The sequence below is a fragment of the Elephas maximus genome, chromosome 13, assembly GCF_024166365.1.
Source record: "Elephas maximus indicus isolate mEleMax1 chromosome 13, mEleMax1 primary haplotype, whole genome shotgun sequence".
NCBI lineage: Eukaryota > Metazoa > Chordata > Mammalia > Proboscidea > Elephantidae > Elephas > Elephas maximus.
Window position 1 is genome coordinate 101,551,360 of NC_064831.1, and position 15,134 is coordinate 101,566,493.

Sequence of the window (15,134 nt, forward strand, 5' to 3'; positions counted from 1 at the left end):
CATCACATGCATCTCAAAACATATTAGCAACAGAGAGAAATTAAACGTGAAGAAGAAAGCAGATTCATTAGTACACAGAACTCCTAGTTGTAAAACAAGCAGGAAGACTAAATCTATTGTTTCTGTGGCACAGTCCAATTTGACCTTCTAAAACCATTAAAAACAGGGTCTGAAATTAGAGTGCAGTGTGACAGAGGATAGTTAAAGTGTCCCAAGTGTATTCAGAGAGAAAGGATTCTTGTATGAAGAATGCTTAAGACATAAAATGAATGACAGAAAGAATATTTCAATACATCATAAAATCCTTTATAAAACATAATTTTTGGACGATGTTGAGTTAAAATTCCATAGCTTTTTACTTGCTTGAAAATTTTAATCTAAATTGTTTATGCTGAGTTTCATGTTAAAGGTAAAAAAATATTGTTTTTTTTTTAAAAAAGCTTTATGATCTTTTAGCTTCTGTTGTTTCTGGTGGCATCATTTTTCTTAGTATATTTATTCATCTGGCTACTTTCAAAATCTTATCATTATCTTTGGTTTTCAGCAGTTTGATTATGATGTTTGCATGTAGTTTTTCTTTGTATTCATGCAGTTTGAAAACATGCTGAACTTCTAGGATCTGTGCATTGATGTACTCTGAATTTTTCAGACACTATTTCTTCAGATTACTTTTCTGTCTCCGTTTTTCTCCTTTCTTTGGGACTCCAAAATTAGCCTAGTATTGTCCCATAGGTCACTGAGATTGTATTTTTTTGTTGTTGTTTTTCAATCTGTTCTTCATTTTGGACACTTTCTACTGACAGGTCTTCAATTTTACTGCCTCTTTTCTGCAATGTAAAACCTGATGTTAAACCTATCTAATGGATATTTCATTTCAGCTATTATAGTTCTTCATTCTAGAATTTATACTTGATACTTTCCAATATTTGAATTTTCTCAGGAGATTTTTATTAACCGCTTTTTCTTTTGATTTTGGGTCATGTTTTCCTGTGCCATGTGTCTAGTGGTTTCTCATGGTATGCTTGACATCACAATGGGACATAATGGGATCTAGATTTGTCTTCCTTTGCGTTTTCTTTCAGGCAGGTAAATTAGTCTAGGGGGTCCTCTTTGCTCCTTTCAGGATTGATTTTAGGTTGAATCTATTTCAGTTTTTCTCCTTGTCCTCGGATGTGTTCCTTACCCTACTGTGTGGTTTTTACTCCTAAGATGTAGCCATCTAAGGTACTCAGAGAAGTGTCTCCTTTCTGTTAAGATCAGAAGTTCAATGTTTTTCAGTACTACATCATCTCTAGTATCTTCAGCCTCTTCTGTTAGGGTTTTCAAAGTTTTATTCTGCACATGAGCAATCTAACCCTTGGCTATGAACCTTAGTTCTATTCTCTGCCTGGGTCTCTCTCCCCTCTAATACCATGCTCTGCAAATCCAGACAAAAAGTCAAGGAGAACTTGAGTGCCTGAGAGGTTGCCTCCTCCAGAAGGGTGGTGAATATTTGATTTTAGTTTCTTAGTTTTTCTATGGTTTGGGATTTTAAATTTAAATTTTGAATTAATTGGAATTTATAGTATGTACATAAGCTAAGAACGAATTTTTTCCTACATTATTGACTTTATACCAATGTCATTTGGTGAATAATATTTTTCATTTAATCTTGATCTGTTTTTGGCATACATTAAATTCTTATATAGAACAGGATACATCTTTGTCATTTCTAGTCTGTTATTATCTTTTCTTGAATTATTATTACATTATTTTAAGTATTAAAAAAATTAACACTTTATAAAACATTTTATAATCTAGTCTTTCCATTAGTTAGAATTTTCTTTGATATTTTCACCTATATATCCTTCCAGATAAACTCTAGAGTCATTTTGTTAATTTAAATAATAATAATAAAAGCAAAAGAAACATACGGAAGAAACAATCAGGAACTAAAAATAAACAAAAGCTGCAGAAATTGGAATGCAGGACTTTTACAATATTTAGTTTTCTGGTCTAGAAATGAGGCGTGTCTTTGTAGCTGTGACATTGTTAACACCTTAGGTTCTGGTAAGTTGTCTTTATACATATTGATGTTATTCTTAGGCATTTTAATTTTTGTTGGTATCGGTGCTGTACTGGTGAATGAGATCTATTCCCTTTCCCTCCCCTGCCCCTCCATTAGTGGTTATTACTGCTCTGTAGAAAGCTATAGTCTGTTTTCTTCATAGTGATATGGAGACTCTGAAACTATATGAAATGCTTGGCCAGCATAAAAGAAACTAAGTGGGGGTCCAGGCCTGGAACCCACATTGTGTGGAAAACCTATAGAAACAGAAATCTGAACTGCTTAGGGCAATTCTGCCTGTTGTCTGGTTTCCACGGAAATGTTTTCTTTGTAACCAAGCCAAGAGTGATGTTGTCAGTTTGTTCCCGAGGAGCCTTATGCAACCTCAACATCTCCAGAATTGAATGCCTGGCAAACGTCCTGTAAACCCCCCTTGTAAGTTCCCTATGGTTACTAAGCAGTAACTAGCCAACAAAGCACAGATCACCAGGTTGTAACTAGACAACAAAAGCTCTTTAAACCACTCATTATAATGATCCCACTTTTGTTATTCATCTTTGACAGTGACGTATCAATAAATAACCAATCAGAATTTTTCCTTATTTCTTCTGTGATAGTGTATATTAGCTGCTCCGACTGTGATTCAGTGGATCGGTTGGTCTTTGTGCGCAGTGCACACTGATGGTGCCCTCACTCGAATGATTTTGTGTTGGCTTAATGAAACTCTCTTTTGATTGAATTTGAGTCTGGGGTCCTTTTCCCCTACCACAATAAGTCAGTCAATTTATTGAATCCTCTTATTAGTTCTAAGAGCTTTTTAATTTTTTAATTTGGGTTCTCAGGTATACAATCATATCACATGTAAGTAATAATTTGGTCTCTAATATTCCAATACTCATTCTTTTTAAACATTTATGTCTTATTGCATTATCCAGAAATTCCAGAAAAAATATTAAATAATAATAGGTTATAACAAGAAATTTTCTTCTACTGATTGGTAACAATAATGTCTTTAATGTTTCACTATTAACATTTATTCTTAGATTTATCAACTATATATTGAAACATTCTAAGTGCTTCTGTGCTAAGTGTTTAGGATACAGGGTGAAGAAACACACTATCCAACCTCCAAGAACTGAGAATTAATTGGTTTCAGCTTTGAAATAAACATGCTTTACAATGACAAATAACTAATCCTCTATTCCTATTTATTTTACAGTTGTTATTAGGAATAGGAAATATGTTTTACCCAGTTTTTTAAAAAAATAATCAGAGAAGTTTATTCCTAAATATGTTCCTTTTGAGATCACTTAGTTGTTTATGGTGGATTATTATTGTAGGATATTCTTCATCCTAAAGACCAGATAATTGCCAATGCCCTTTATGATTTTTATTTCTCTGAACTGACCATATTCTAGAAGCCACTTTCTGGATCATTCCCGTTTTCAAGAGGAAGTAGATCTGTAGAGGAAGATGGTATTTGGAAAGATGGTGGGCAGGCTGGGAGTGCAGGAACTAGAAAATCTAGAAGCTGGCACACTTTGAACTCTTAGATACTCAGGTAAACATGCTTATAGTTCTTTTACTTTGGGATGACAACCATTACCTTAATTTAGGAAACAGTACAGTTGTATGCCTTCCAAAGGAAATCCTCTTCTTACAGGTACATACAAGAATAGATGAGGGGCCCCGCTTGGTGTTTCAGTCATGGGAATGCAGCAGGGTTGGGACTGCTATCACCTTTGGGGTGGGCAGTGTTAGATGCTGAAGCCATGTCCCCTCCTCTCTCTCATTTCTCAGAAAACACAGCTAGTCCTTAGAGTTCCTCCCAGGTCCAGTTAGAGCCCAAGTCTGAGCCTTCCCCTTGACTTGCCAGTGCCTGGCTCTAAACTGTCCTGTAACCTATACAGGGTGAAGCGAAGGAAATCAGGACCCTGCTTGGAATTTGGAAAGACACCCACTCTCCTAGATGGGCTGGTGTGGATGTATGCATTGTGTCACTGAGATCAGAGCCAGCCCTATGACACAGTGACTAGGAGCTGGGGAAGGGAGATGGGAGAAAAGCCCTGAGTTGCTGAGTCCAGCCACCCTGAGGCCTACCAATCTCTTACAGTCATCGAGCTTACACCTGCCCTGTTTGTCTGATTGGGATCAGGTACTTGCAGTGAAACCATGCCCTGGATACCTGGCCATTCTTCCCTGGCAGGTATGCACAGGGTTTTCTTAGTTGTCAGGTTCTTTCTCCGTTTCCATTGCTGTTCTCAGGACAGGCAGTCTCAGACCTTGTATACTCGTGCTGTAGGCAGCTCACCCTGCTGACTCTGTATGCTCCGTGTCTGGCACAGTGGGCAAGGGATCACTGTTTGACAAACTGGAAAGAGAGAGCTCTGAAGAGAAAATGCTAGACTGTCTTGGATTTTAATCATTTTTCCCCTTTCTTCTCTTCTTTAAGGGGCAGAAGTAATGGCTAATCAAACTAGATGCCTGAAGATACACACTTATAATGAGACTGAATGTTTGCTGGGATGGTCTGGTTGGGGCAGATGACTCGGTGCCAGGTCTGATTTGTAATACATGTGCTCTGCTGTGACGCAGCTTGTACTTTGCTAAGCTACGTTTTTCATAGTGTCTAAAAATGCTCCCATAGGGACATATCCTGCATTAGCCATAACATGCCGTTAGGTCATAAACTAATAATTTTGTATAACAGTGTCTGCCAGACACACTCTTTGCAAAATGAAAGTTGTTTATTGCTTGTTATAGTTTTAACAGGCAAATACTACACAGGGGCTGTAATAATGAAAAGGCGACCCTTATGAAATGCCTGCAGAGAATGGAGACTTAGAATGCACATGTATTTTTCTCGAGGTGGCACATCCCTTTTCTGGCTGAAGGTAGAGAAACAGCCTTCTCACACTGTTCGCTCAGAAGACGAGGTGAAGTCTGCCACTTGCGTGCTCCCCACTCATGTCCTCTCTCCTCCTGGCTGGCCACACATGCCCAGACTTCCTGATACTCAGTCACACATTCACACTTTAGTAAAAACAAAGGTCACTCTTTTTGAAGAAAAAAATCAAACTGCATTTTCTTATAAAATGAAATGAAAAAATAAATTTAAACACTATTTTCACATGTCACTCTTCTTTAAATTTTTATGTACATTAAAGCTCTTATTTTTCTTCTCAATATACTCTACTTAAAACTTTAAAAAATAAACTTTCTCTCTTTGGTACCTCTTGTTTTCCATTTTAGCCTTGGAAACATTTAAAATACATTTCACTAGAATTCTTCTGTGCAAATAATAAACATAAATAATATTAATGACTGACATAAAAAGGTCACATGAAGGTTTTCTAGAAGGATTTGGCTGTCTGTCCCCTTAGAGTGTGCAGCTCACAAGTGGGCTGAGGGGGGCTGGGCAGAAACTCATCATCCTGCTTATCCACCTGTAAACTACTTTGAGAGAATTGCAATACACTTCCCAGCCCGCTGACCAGAGACAGGGAGGAAATCCAGTTGAGCGAGCTGAGGTTGGGAAGGTTGAAGATGGGGGGTAGGGAGGCTGCCCCACTTGCACTGCTGTGTTTTGTCTCTGAGTCCTGAGGATGCCCTTCCTGAGCAGCCTCCTCTGGCATGAAGGGCCCCAGGGCCTGGTTGCAAAGTCCCTTCAGCAGGCTGTCCTCCTGGGAAGGTGTCCTTGTGGGCAGCATGCTTAAGGGCACCACACTGTGTTCTCTGCTCACTGCTGCCTTCTCCGGGGAGATTGAGGTTTGGGAGGTGCCATCCTGGGAGGGGGCTTCAGAGCTGCTGCTGCTCCTCTGTTCTCTTGGGAGCTGTCCCTGAGCAAAGATGTCTTTGGGAATGCTGGGTTTCTTGGGGGACCTCTTGGCCAACTGGCGTCCCAGCTGGAGTTGGGTGGGGAAAAGGGTTCCCTGGAGGGTTTTGAAAAACAATCTGGAAAAAGCACATAGAAAAAGTCAGATAATGCTGTGGTGGGGCTTTGTGTTCCCAAGAGTAACACAGTGAAAAGGCACAAACATGAAATGCTGTCTGAGCTCACTTATGACATGGGGATGCCCTCCTTGGTACCCACCTGGGCAGCAGTGCAGCCACGGGTGCTATGATACAAGTCAAGTAAAACACGGGGTCGCCCATTAATGTTTGCATAGTCCAATAGGGGTTAGACGGAGGATAACACGTTGCACAAGAAGCATTGTAAATCAAAGCCACAATGAAAAATAAAAGGATACTGAAGCCACAAGCTATCCAGTTGAGCCAGGTCTGAGGAGAAAAGAAAGAAAAGGTCTTTTATTTCAACTTGAAAGTAACAATAACAATGTCAACAAAAACGTATATGAGTCATTCATGGGTGGGTTTGATGTTCTAAAGCTTAGTTAGAAGAGGGGTCTTTGGCACTGAGGGTGGGTAAGCTGGGTGAAGTCTCAGAAACCTGTGGACCCACCTGGAACATAAGGTGAGAGAAAGAAGCCAGGGGCAGGACAGAAAGAGGGAAAACGTGGTGGAGAAGTAGGAGAACTAAGTAGTATCTGGAGGCCCTGGGTGGTACGGATGGTTAACATGCTCAGCTGCTAACCAAAAGGCTGGAGGTTTGAGTCCACCCAGAGGTACCACTGAAGAAGGGCGTGGCGATCTGCTTCTGAAAAATCATTCACTGACAACTCTATGGAGCACAGTCATACTCTGACAAACATGGGATTGCTATGAGTCTCTGAGTTGACTCCATGGCACCTGACTTTTTAAGCAGTGTCCAGAAGTGTGGGATGAGGGGCTGGGTAGCTCCCACAGCAGGGGCTCAGGTATGTGTTTCCTGGCCAGCGGGTTGGTGGCTCCATTTTCCTTCCCATCAGAGTGAGGCTGGTTTTGCAGTCTGTTCAAAACCTTCTAAATCTCATGGAATCTGCAAGGAAATCTGGTCCAGCAGCCTCTGGGAATTCCTGAGATGAGCCTACATCTGTGCTCTTACCCAGGTTTTGGTTTCGATGCCCAGGTGCAGCAGGAAGGTGAGCAGCGCAATGGCCGTAATGGGGGTGCCCCAGGTAAACATATCTACGTCCGAGTCGTAGTACGCCTGAAAGACAGCAGTGTCCTCTGTCTGTGGTCCTCTGACACAGCAGACAAGATGACCGCCCAGGTGCCAACTTACCAGGTAAGGAATGAAAAAGCAAACCAGGCTCTGAAAGGCAGCATCGGCCATGTTTGTCCAGAAAGCACGTGGCCGGTATTCCTGGGACACAAAATAAGCAAGTAGGTTACAGAAAATTCTGCATCTCTTCCTGTGACTTTGTCCAATAAGCTATAGCCATTAATGTGCAATTCATGCACCTGAGGAAAGCATGATGTTTCAGTACTTTTGGAGAGGCAAGGCGCCACAGGCCGGGGTGTAAAAAATAATTCAACAAATACCTGTAGAACCATATGGCTGTAGAGTAACTCATTGGGAGCACTTGCTTTAATAAGATTGGCTGTAGTATCTATGCCAATAACTAAAAGATGAAACCGCCTTCTAAATCCTGCAAGGGAACATTTCCATGGGGTAGGAATAGCACCTGAAATTTGTGGTATTCTTCCCTCAATTTGAGCCCTTCTCATATATGAGAAAAAAGGACTAGGGAAAAGGAAGACAGGAGAAGAATTAATGCATTTGAATTGTGGTGCTGGTGAAAGAGTATTGACTACATCATGGACTTTTAGAAGAATGAACAAATTGGTCTTAGAAGAAATACAACCATAATACTCCTTAGCAGTGAGGAAGGGAAGCCTTTGACTAGCTTACTTTGGACACATCATTGGGAAAGACCAACTGCTAAGAAACGACATCATGTCTGGCAAAGTAGAGGGTCACTGAAATAGAGGGAAACCCTCCATGAGACAGACTGACACACTAGCCACAACAATGGACTCAAACATACCAAGAATTGTGAAGGTGGCACAGAACTGGGCAACATTTTGTTTTGTCGTACATAAGGCTGCCCCGAATTAGAGCTGACTAACAACGATAACAACTAGGACTTAGCCAGGATTTTACTCTCTTTGTGGTTAAGGCCCCTTGGGATGTTTCTAAAAGGCATATTGACTTTTAACATTAGATCATGGCTATGGCCTAGTTTTTTTTTATATATTATAGAACCTGTATATAGACCAAGAGGCAGTTGTTTGAACAGAAGTAGATACTGCATGGTTTAAAGCCAGGAAAGGTGTGCATCAGGGTTGTATCTTTTCACCATGCTTATTCAATCTATATGCTGGGCAAATAATCCGAGAGGCTAAGCTATATGAAGGCCTCGGCATCAGGACTGGAGGAAGACTCGTTAACAACCTGTGATATGCAGATGACGCAACCTTACTTGCTGAAAGTGAAGATTTGAAACATTTACTGATGAAGATCAAAGACTATATCTTTCAGCATGCATTCTACCTCAACATAAAGAAAACAAAAACCCTCACATCTGGACCAAGAAGCAACATCATGATAAATGTAGAAAAGACTGAAGTTGTCAAGGATTTCATTTTACTTGGATTCACAATCAATGCCCATGGAAGCAGCAGCTAAGGAATCAAATGACGATTGGGCAAATGTGCTGCAAAAGACCTCTTTAAAGTGTTAAAAAAGCAAAGATGTCACTTTGAGGTCTAAGGTGCACCTGACCCAAGCCACGGTGTTTTTAATCACCTCATATGCATGCCAAAGCTGGACAATGAATAAGGAAGATGGAAGAAGAATTGATGCATTTGAATTATGATGTTGGTGAAGGATACTGAATATACCATGGACTGCCAGAAGAAAGAATAAATCTGTCTTGAAAGAAGTACAGCAAGAATGGTCCTTAGAAACGAGGATGGTGAGACTTCATCTCACGTACTTTGGACATGTCATGAGGAGGGACCAATCCCTGGAGAAGGACATCATGCTTGGTAAAATAGAAGGTTAGCGAAAAAGAGGAAGACCCTCAATGAGGTGGGTTGACACAGTGGCTGCAACAATGGGCTCAAGAGTAACAGCAATTGTGAGGATGACACAGGCCTGGGCAGTGTTTTGTTCTGTTGTACATAGAGTCATTATGAGTCGGAGCCAACTTGAAGACACCTAACAACAATAACATATGTTATGGGCACAGTGACCCTGATATAGATTAATAGAGTCTTGGTGATCTGGGAATCAAATTCATATTCATGAAACTTGGGTGTCCTTATTAAGAACTGGCTAAGTTCCTGCACATCTGGTAGGCAGTGGCCTGCAAGAAAGAAGGGGATAGGACAGGCATTTCCTGCTGGGCACTTCCTATTGGTCACCTAAACTTCCACAGGTGTGACTTAGTATGCATATCCCATGGACTAGCCTAGTTAGCTAAGGTAACTCTCCTGTGGGGAGGCAACTGGTGGCGAGCAGCAGCCCTCCTCTGCCTGGCTGACTATCTCCCCATCCTGGGCTGCCTGTTGCTGTGAGAACCCCTAGAGCAGTATGGTGACCTGGGAAGTCGACCCTTAAGTAAATGCATTCCAAATTAGAGCTCACTATAAGAGAAATTGGAAACCCTGGTGGCACAGTGGTTAAGTGCTACGGCTGCCAACCAAAGGGTCAGCAGTTTGAATCTGCCAGGCGCTCCTTGGAAACTCTATGGGGCAGTTCTACTCTGTCCTATAGGGTCGCTATAAGTCAGAACTGACTAGACGGCACTGGGTTTTTGGTATAAGAGAAATGAGCTCCATTCTCTCTGTACACACATATGATAAATCATACCAGCCAAAAGGGAAGCATGGCTGAGAAGAGTAGTTGGCTGAGAATAGTTGGTAATTGGTATGTTAATCTATTTGGTGTAAACACATATTTATATCTGTGTTAATTTCTTTCAGTAGTTTCCCTACAGGCTTGTCTTCTTGTTAATTCCCATTCAAAATAATTGCTTTGTTTTGTTTGTTTTGGCAAAGTCGCTCCTTTGGCTGCAGCATCCCATGTGACCCTGACTGAGACTCCACATGGCTACCTCAGCTTTCCCTGGGCTTCTGGGCTGGCTTCCCACTGGATTCTGTGTGAAGATGGTTTTCACTTGAGTTTACTTAGCGCACTAGGGGTTTAGCAGGCAGGATTTGTTCTGTTCCTACCACAAGTCAGGTTCTAGAATGTTCACCATTTACTGGGAGCATCGGGAGCCCTTACCTCTCTATTCTGGCCACTCCGGTAGAGCTGTGGCCGGGCCAGCAGCACATCGGCTGGCACATCCTTGTCAAGCACCCCAGTCACAAGCTGGGGGAGTGAGGAGAAGAGCAGGTTAAAGAAGATGAGATACCACTGGTCGATCATGGCAGATGCAGAGAAGCCACAGTAAAACTGAAACCAAAACAGGAGGCCCACGAACATCTGAAATCGAGAAAGGAACAGGCTCCAGTTAAGAAGGACAGCCGAGAATTTGTCTTCAGTTGTCCTTGCCGATTCTAATCCAAGGGGTCTAGAGGCTCTCCAGAGTTCCACTGTAAAGATTAAAAAAAAAAACAAAAAACGGCTTTTATTTTATTTTCTAGGTTTTTTTTTTTTTTTTGCCAAATGTTGTTACTGTTGAACCAGGTTTTTTAAAATTTTATTTTTTGTGAAAATATACCCAACGAAAATATGCCATTTCAGCATTTTTCCAAAGGTAGCCCTAACCTTAGGCTGGCTGGGGCCCTCAGCCTCTCCTTCTTCCACCCTTTCCCACTCCTCATTCTCTTGAGCAGGAAGACCCAGTAATGGAAATTGGGAATTCTGAGGAGCAGCCCTTGGAAAGATGAGTTTTTGTGCTGGAAGACCTGCAGATCACTGATGAAAAATAAAAGTAAACAAAATGAAGGCCCAGCAGGGGGTCTAAGCTGCTCCCACTTCAAGAGGGCTCGGTGGGCACACCAACACCTGAGGCCTGAGGCTTCTTCTCTAGCTCTCTTCCTCTGCTGGGACCCTAAACAAACCTGCTGTGGCTGCACCCTTGATCTCATCTCCCTTCTTTAGATGCAATGTTCCCCAGGAGGGACAGTGGACAATTACCGACTCCTGCAGGGGCGGGGCAGACGGGGTGGCAGCAAAGTCGGCAACACCACCAACACCGCTGTCTCCACCCAGCCTTGGCTGTTTGTTGAGCTCTCTGTCAGGTGAGGGAGTTCTTGGTATCATCTCTGATCCTTACGGCTAGCTCACTGGGCTGCTCGTGCTTGCCCAAGAGGAAAGTGAGGTTCAGGGAGGTTGAGCAGCCTGGTCAAAGCTCATGCACACACAGTAGGAGTTACTGAGCCAGATCTCTTTCCATAATTACTAAATCTTTGAATATCAGTGGTTTGGGTGCATTTACGTAGGGCATGGCAGTTTACTGATTGCAAATCCTTCTTACACTTATCAGCTGTGTGACTTGGCACAGATCATTTAAGGCCTCTCTGCCTCAGTTTCCTTGCCCATGAAATGGGCACACCAATGATACTGACCTATGGGATTGTTATAAGGAGTAAATGAATGAAGGCCATTAAAGTACTCACAACAGTTCCTGGCACACTGTAGGTGCTCACCTGTGGTTTGCTCTTGTTAGTACTACTACCATTATTTCACTTGTTTGAGACTCAAGCAGAGCCAGCATTCTCACTCCATTTACAGAAAAAGAAATTAAGACTCCAAAATGTTAAATGACTTGCCCTATGGTCATGGTTGATGTGATAAACTCAAGTTACTCAACCACAGGTGGGTCCCTGGTAGTCACAGCCTGGAGTGCATAGATAGGCCCAAGAGGGGACATGGTATGATGGAAGAACATTCTGTTCAGGGCCACCACATAGGCCTGAGTTTTGGCTCAGGAGCTACCATGAACCAGTTACTCAGTCTCTCTGAGCTTCTGTTTCCTGACCTAAAAATGACTTGGCTTGTGTGAAGACCGGAAAATGTGACGGATGGTCTATATTGGTATAACTTACAGTGACACAAATCCTCCAAATCCTGCTTCAATGGATGAATTAAATCTCTCAATATGTCACTTTCCTCTCCAGAGGGAAACCTGGTAGGCCTGGATTTTTCTCTGACCATCTGGTACTTCTCTCCTCTTAGGACCTTCTTGCATTCACCCCCACATGCAGCATAATGAGTCATTGGTGAGCAATGGAGTCAAGACAAAGAGGAAGAAAGGCACTTGTATAACTGAGTGGTTTTTTTAATCTAGTACCAAAAAAAGCATCTTTCCAAACCACTGTTGCTATAGAAACTTTCCTTCTCTACTTGTCACTGGAAAGGAAAGCCAGCCTATTCCTAAAGCAAAATGAACTTCTCATTTTAGGAGGCAGAGTGATTATCTTTGAACTCCTCCTCAAGCACGTTTATTAACTGCATGTTAACAAAGTTCGTCCGTCTCATATGGAATAAATGCAGCACCCTTTTCTCCTTCCAGCTCCCTTCAATAAGCCCAGATCCACCTTGGCTGGCAGGGGACTATGGCCACTCCAGCGGGCCTACTCTGCCCTCATTTGCAACAGAAATGTGGAATCATTCAGCCTACATCATTCTTCTCATCCCCTCAATTTAAGAAATTTTAATTAGGAATTATAGAGATAAGCTGGCTCAACTGCCATGGTTTTTTCTCTTTTTTTAAATTAAAGAAAACAAAATCCAGGGAAGTCAGATAGCTTGCTGGGGACAGCACAGCTCACTGGGGTCAGAAACTAGGCCAGGATTCCATCCTGTCAGACCCCCATCTGTGCGTGGCCTAGCCCTTATTCAACTCTCCTTTAGGCAAAGCACCATCCACTCCTTTGGGAGGGGAGCGAGGACCCAGAATTTGCAATTGTGTGCGGATGCGGCATGAGGGATTGGGTACCTGTGGCTGAAGGGAGGAGGAATATGCAAGGACAGGGCAGCCTGGCCCAGCTTCCTGGGATTCTCCCAGGCAGAATCCAAACTGAATTAGCTCCAGGACCAAGCCTGTCAAATGAGACACACCTGACTGGCTCCCAGTTTCTGTATTTATTTGCTAGAGGATAATTGGAAAAATGGGTGAAAGTAAGGGGGCGGGGGAGGATAAGAGGACTGAGGAAGTTCAGGTCTGAAGAGGAAACTGTGGAGAACATGAACAAGAGCTGTCCTGATTGCAATTTAGGGTTAACATGGAGATTTTTAAATGGAGTTACGAAAAAAAGCAATGTTTCCTTTAATTTATTTTATTGTATTTCAGAAGAGGGCAGGAGGATCTTGGCACTGGTGCTCTGCTGCCTGGACAACTAGATTGATGGGACTACTCTGCGAGGCCACTTATTGCCTGAGTTTATTTATTTTTGTCTCCTTCAACTGCAAGCTGTCTGAGGCAGGAGCCAAGCAACCCAGCAGCTTCTCGGCAGAATGTTTATCCATCACTTGTAGTGGGGACCTTACCTGCCCAGGGGAGACACAAGGCTTTGAAATGGCCATACTGTCAGTGCTAGTGGAATGTGGAGGAACCTGCCTCACCAGGATTAGGAGTTACACATGAAGACAACAGAAAAGGACTGAGGCTCTTTATTTAAAGTCCCCAGGGAGATAACTCTGGACAGTTAGGGTGACCTAACTGAAGGTCAGCCTGCTTCAGAGTGAGCTGGAGGGCGGGGGAGATGGACAGCGCCAGAGCTGGCTCTCGAAGCCCAGCCTCACCGCCTGCTTCCAGCGTGGCTGTGTCTCAACACAGGCCTTTAAATGCCACAATCATGGAGTGATCAAGTCCTGTCATCCTGATTCCAGGAGCACAGGCACATTTCTGCTCCCTATTTGAGGTTCCTGGTCTACATGGGAGAATGCACCATTAGAGAACTCCTGCTTCACCCCGAAGAAACACACTCACAGACTGGTTAAGTGCTTAGGCGCTAGAATCAGACAGACCAGGTTTGAATTTGTCCTCAAGGGTTCACTGGCTGTGTGACTGCGTGCAAACGCTGGACCTCAGTATTAGTCCATTTCTCATTACAGTAACAAGTGAACTTTCTGGTTTTATCTACCTGCATCTACAACCTCACGTAACTTAACCCACCCCTCAGAGGTGCCACTGCTTTCACAGGCAACGAAGTCAGGCCTCTGAGCCCAGAAGGTGCAGGGAGCCAAGACTGGGGAAATTCTCAAAGGACAAGAGAGACAAGCCAGTGGGAGGCCATGTGGGTGCCCTTGGGCCAGATGCTGGCAAATGGTCCTATGCATCTCAGACCTTTCCATTCAGAAATTCTGAAGACGAGCATCAAATACCTACCGTGTTCTTGTAGAAGAAGTACAGCACCATGTTGGCAAGTCGAGAATAGCACCAATGTCCATGGACAATCAAGAGTCTCTCCAGGTATCGGAATCTTGGCACTGCAAAGTCACTGGCCATCACCGCCTTGAAAGGGAGAGGAGCTTATATTACTGGGGACACACTCGCTCATGTAAGGTCTCTCTCACCTCCCCAAGATACAAGCCAAAGATGGATGGAGAAACTGGTTCTGCGCACAGTGTGTGACTGGTTCTACCACAGTCTTCTTGTTATCTCCTAAAAACTCAGTATATTGACTACCATTTATTCATTGATAAATGGATTCATTCACTCATTTGCTAATTATATACTGAGCACTTAATATGTAAAAATTAATGCAATTAATTTTACAATTAATATGTAAAAATTAATACCATTGAATTCAACCTCAATCAACACTAGGTCAGGAATACCACTTTACAGAATTCATCTAAGGTTTCAAACATATGTAAGTGACGGCTTTTAAAAGGGCTTGTTTACTTTCTTCCATGCTTTCTTAATAAGCTAAATCATACAGACATACATGAAGTTTCTCTGCCTTTCTCCACCCCTCTCCTCACCCAGGGTATTTTAGTCATCCAAATCGGCTATGATCTCAACCCAAGGATGAACCACAGCCCTCCTTTTGCATGCACAAGGAGAGGTCTTTGCTATCTTGGGAGGTGCCTTTTGGGTCTTTCTTCCCAGGAGCCACCAGTGATGGCCTCCACATGTAGCCCAGCACCAGAGCACCCTCTGCAGGGCAGCGGGCAGGGAGCAGCAGGAAGAGGGACAGCAAGTGTTCTCCACAATGCCTGGGGGTGGAAGCTTTCCCTTAG

At 42.9% G+C, this 15,134-nt stretch overlaps 1 protein-coding gene across 3 annotated transcripts in view; it reads right to left on the minus strand.

Annotated features, from left to right (window-relative positions):
• Window positions 1-3,330: 3,330 nt before the first annotated feature.
• ATP10A (ATPase phospholipid transporting 10A (putative)) overlaps window positions 3,331-15,134 on the minus strand; it is a 215,703-nt gene continuing 203,899 nt past the window's right edge. For 2 of the 3 annotated variants that reach the window (XM_049905513.1, XM_049905515.1), the window contains 6 exons: window positions 14,278-14,403; window positions 10,224-10,424; window positions 7,212-7,292; window positions 7,032-7,136; window positions 6,141-6,328; window positions 3,331-6,001 (listed from right to left, as the gene is read on the minus strand). In XM_049905513.1, coding sequence (XP_049761470.1) covers window positions 5,401-6,001; window positions 6,141-6,328; window positions 7,032-7,136; window positions 7,212-7,292; window positions 10,224-10,424; window positions 14,278-14,403 — 1,302 coding nt within the window. In that variant the 3' untranslated portion in view covers window positions 3,331-5,400. The remainder of the gene's footprint in view (window positions 6,002-6,140; window positions 6,329-7,031; window positions 7,137-7,211; window positions 7,293-10,223; window positions 10,425-14,277; window positions 14,404-15,134) is intronic. The other variant, XM_049905514.1, reaches the window with a different exon arrangement.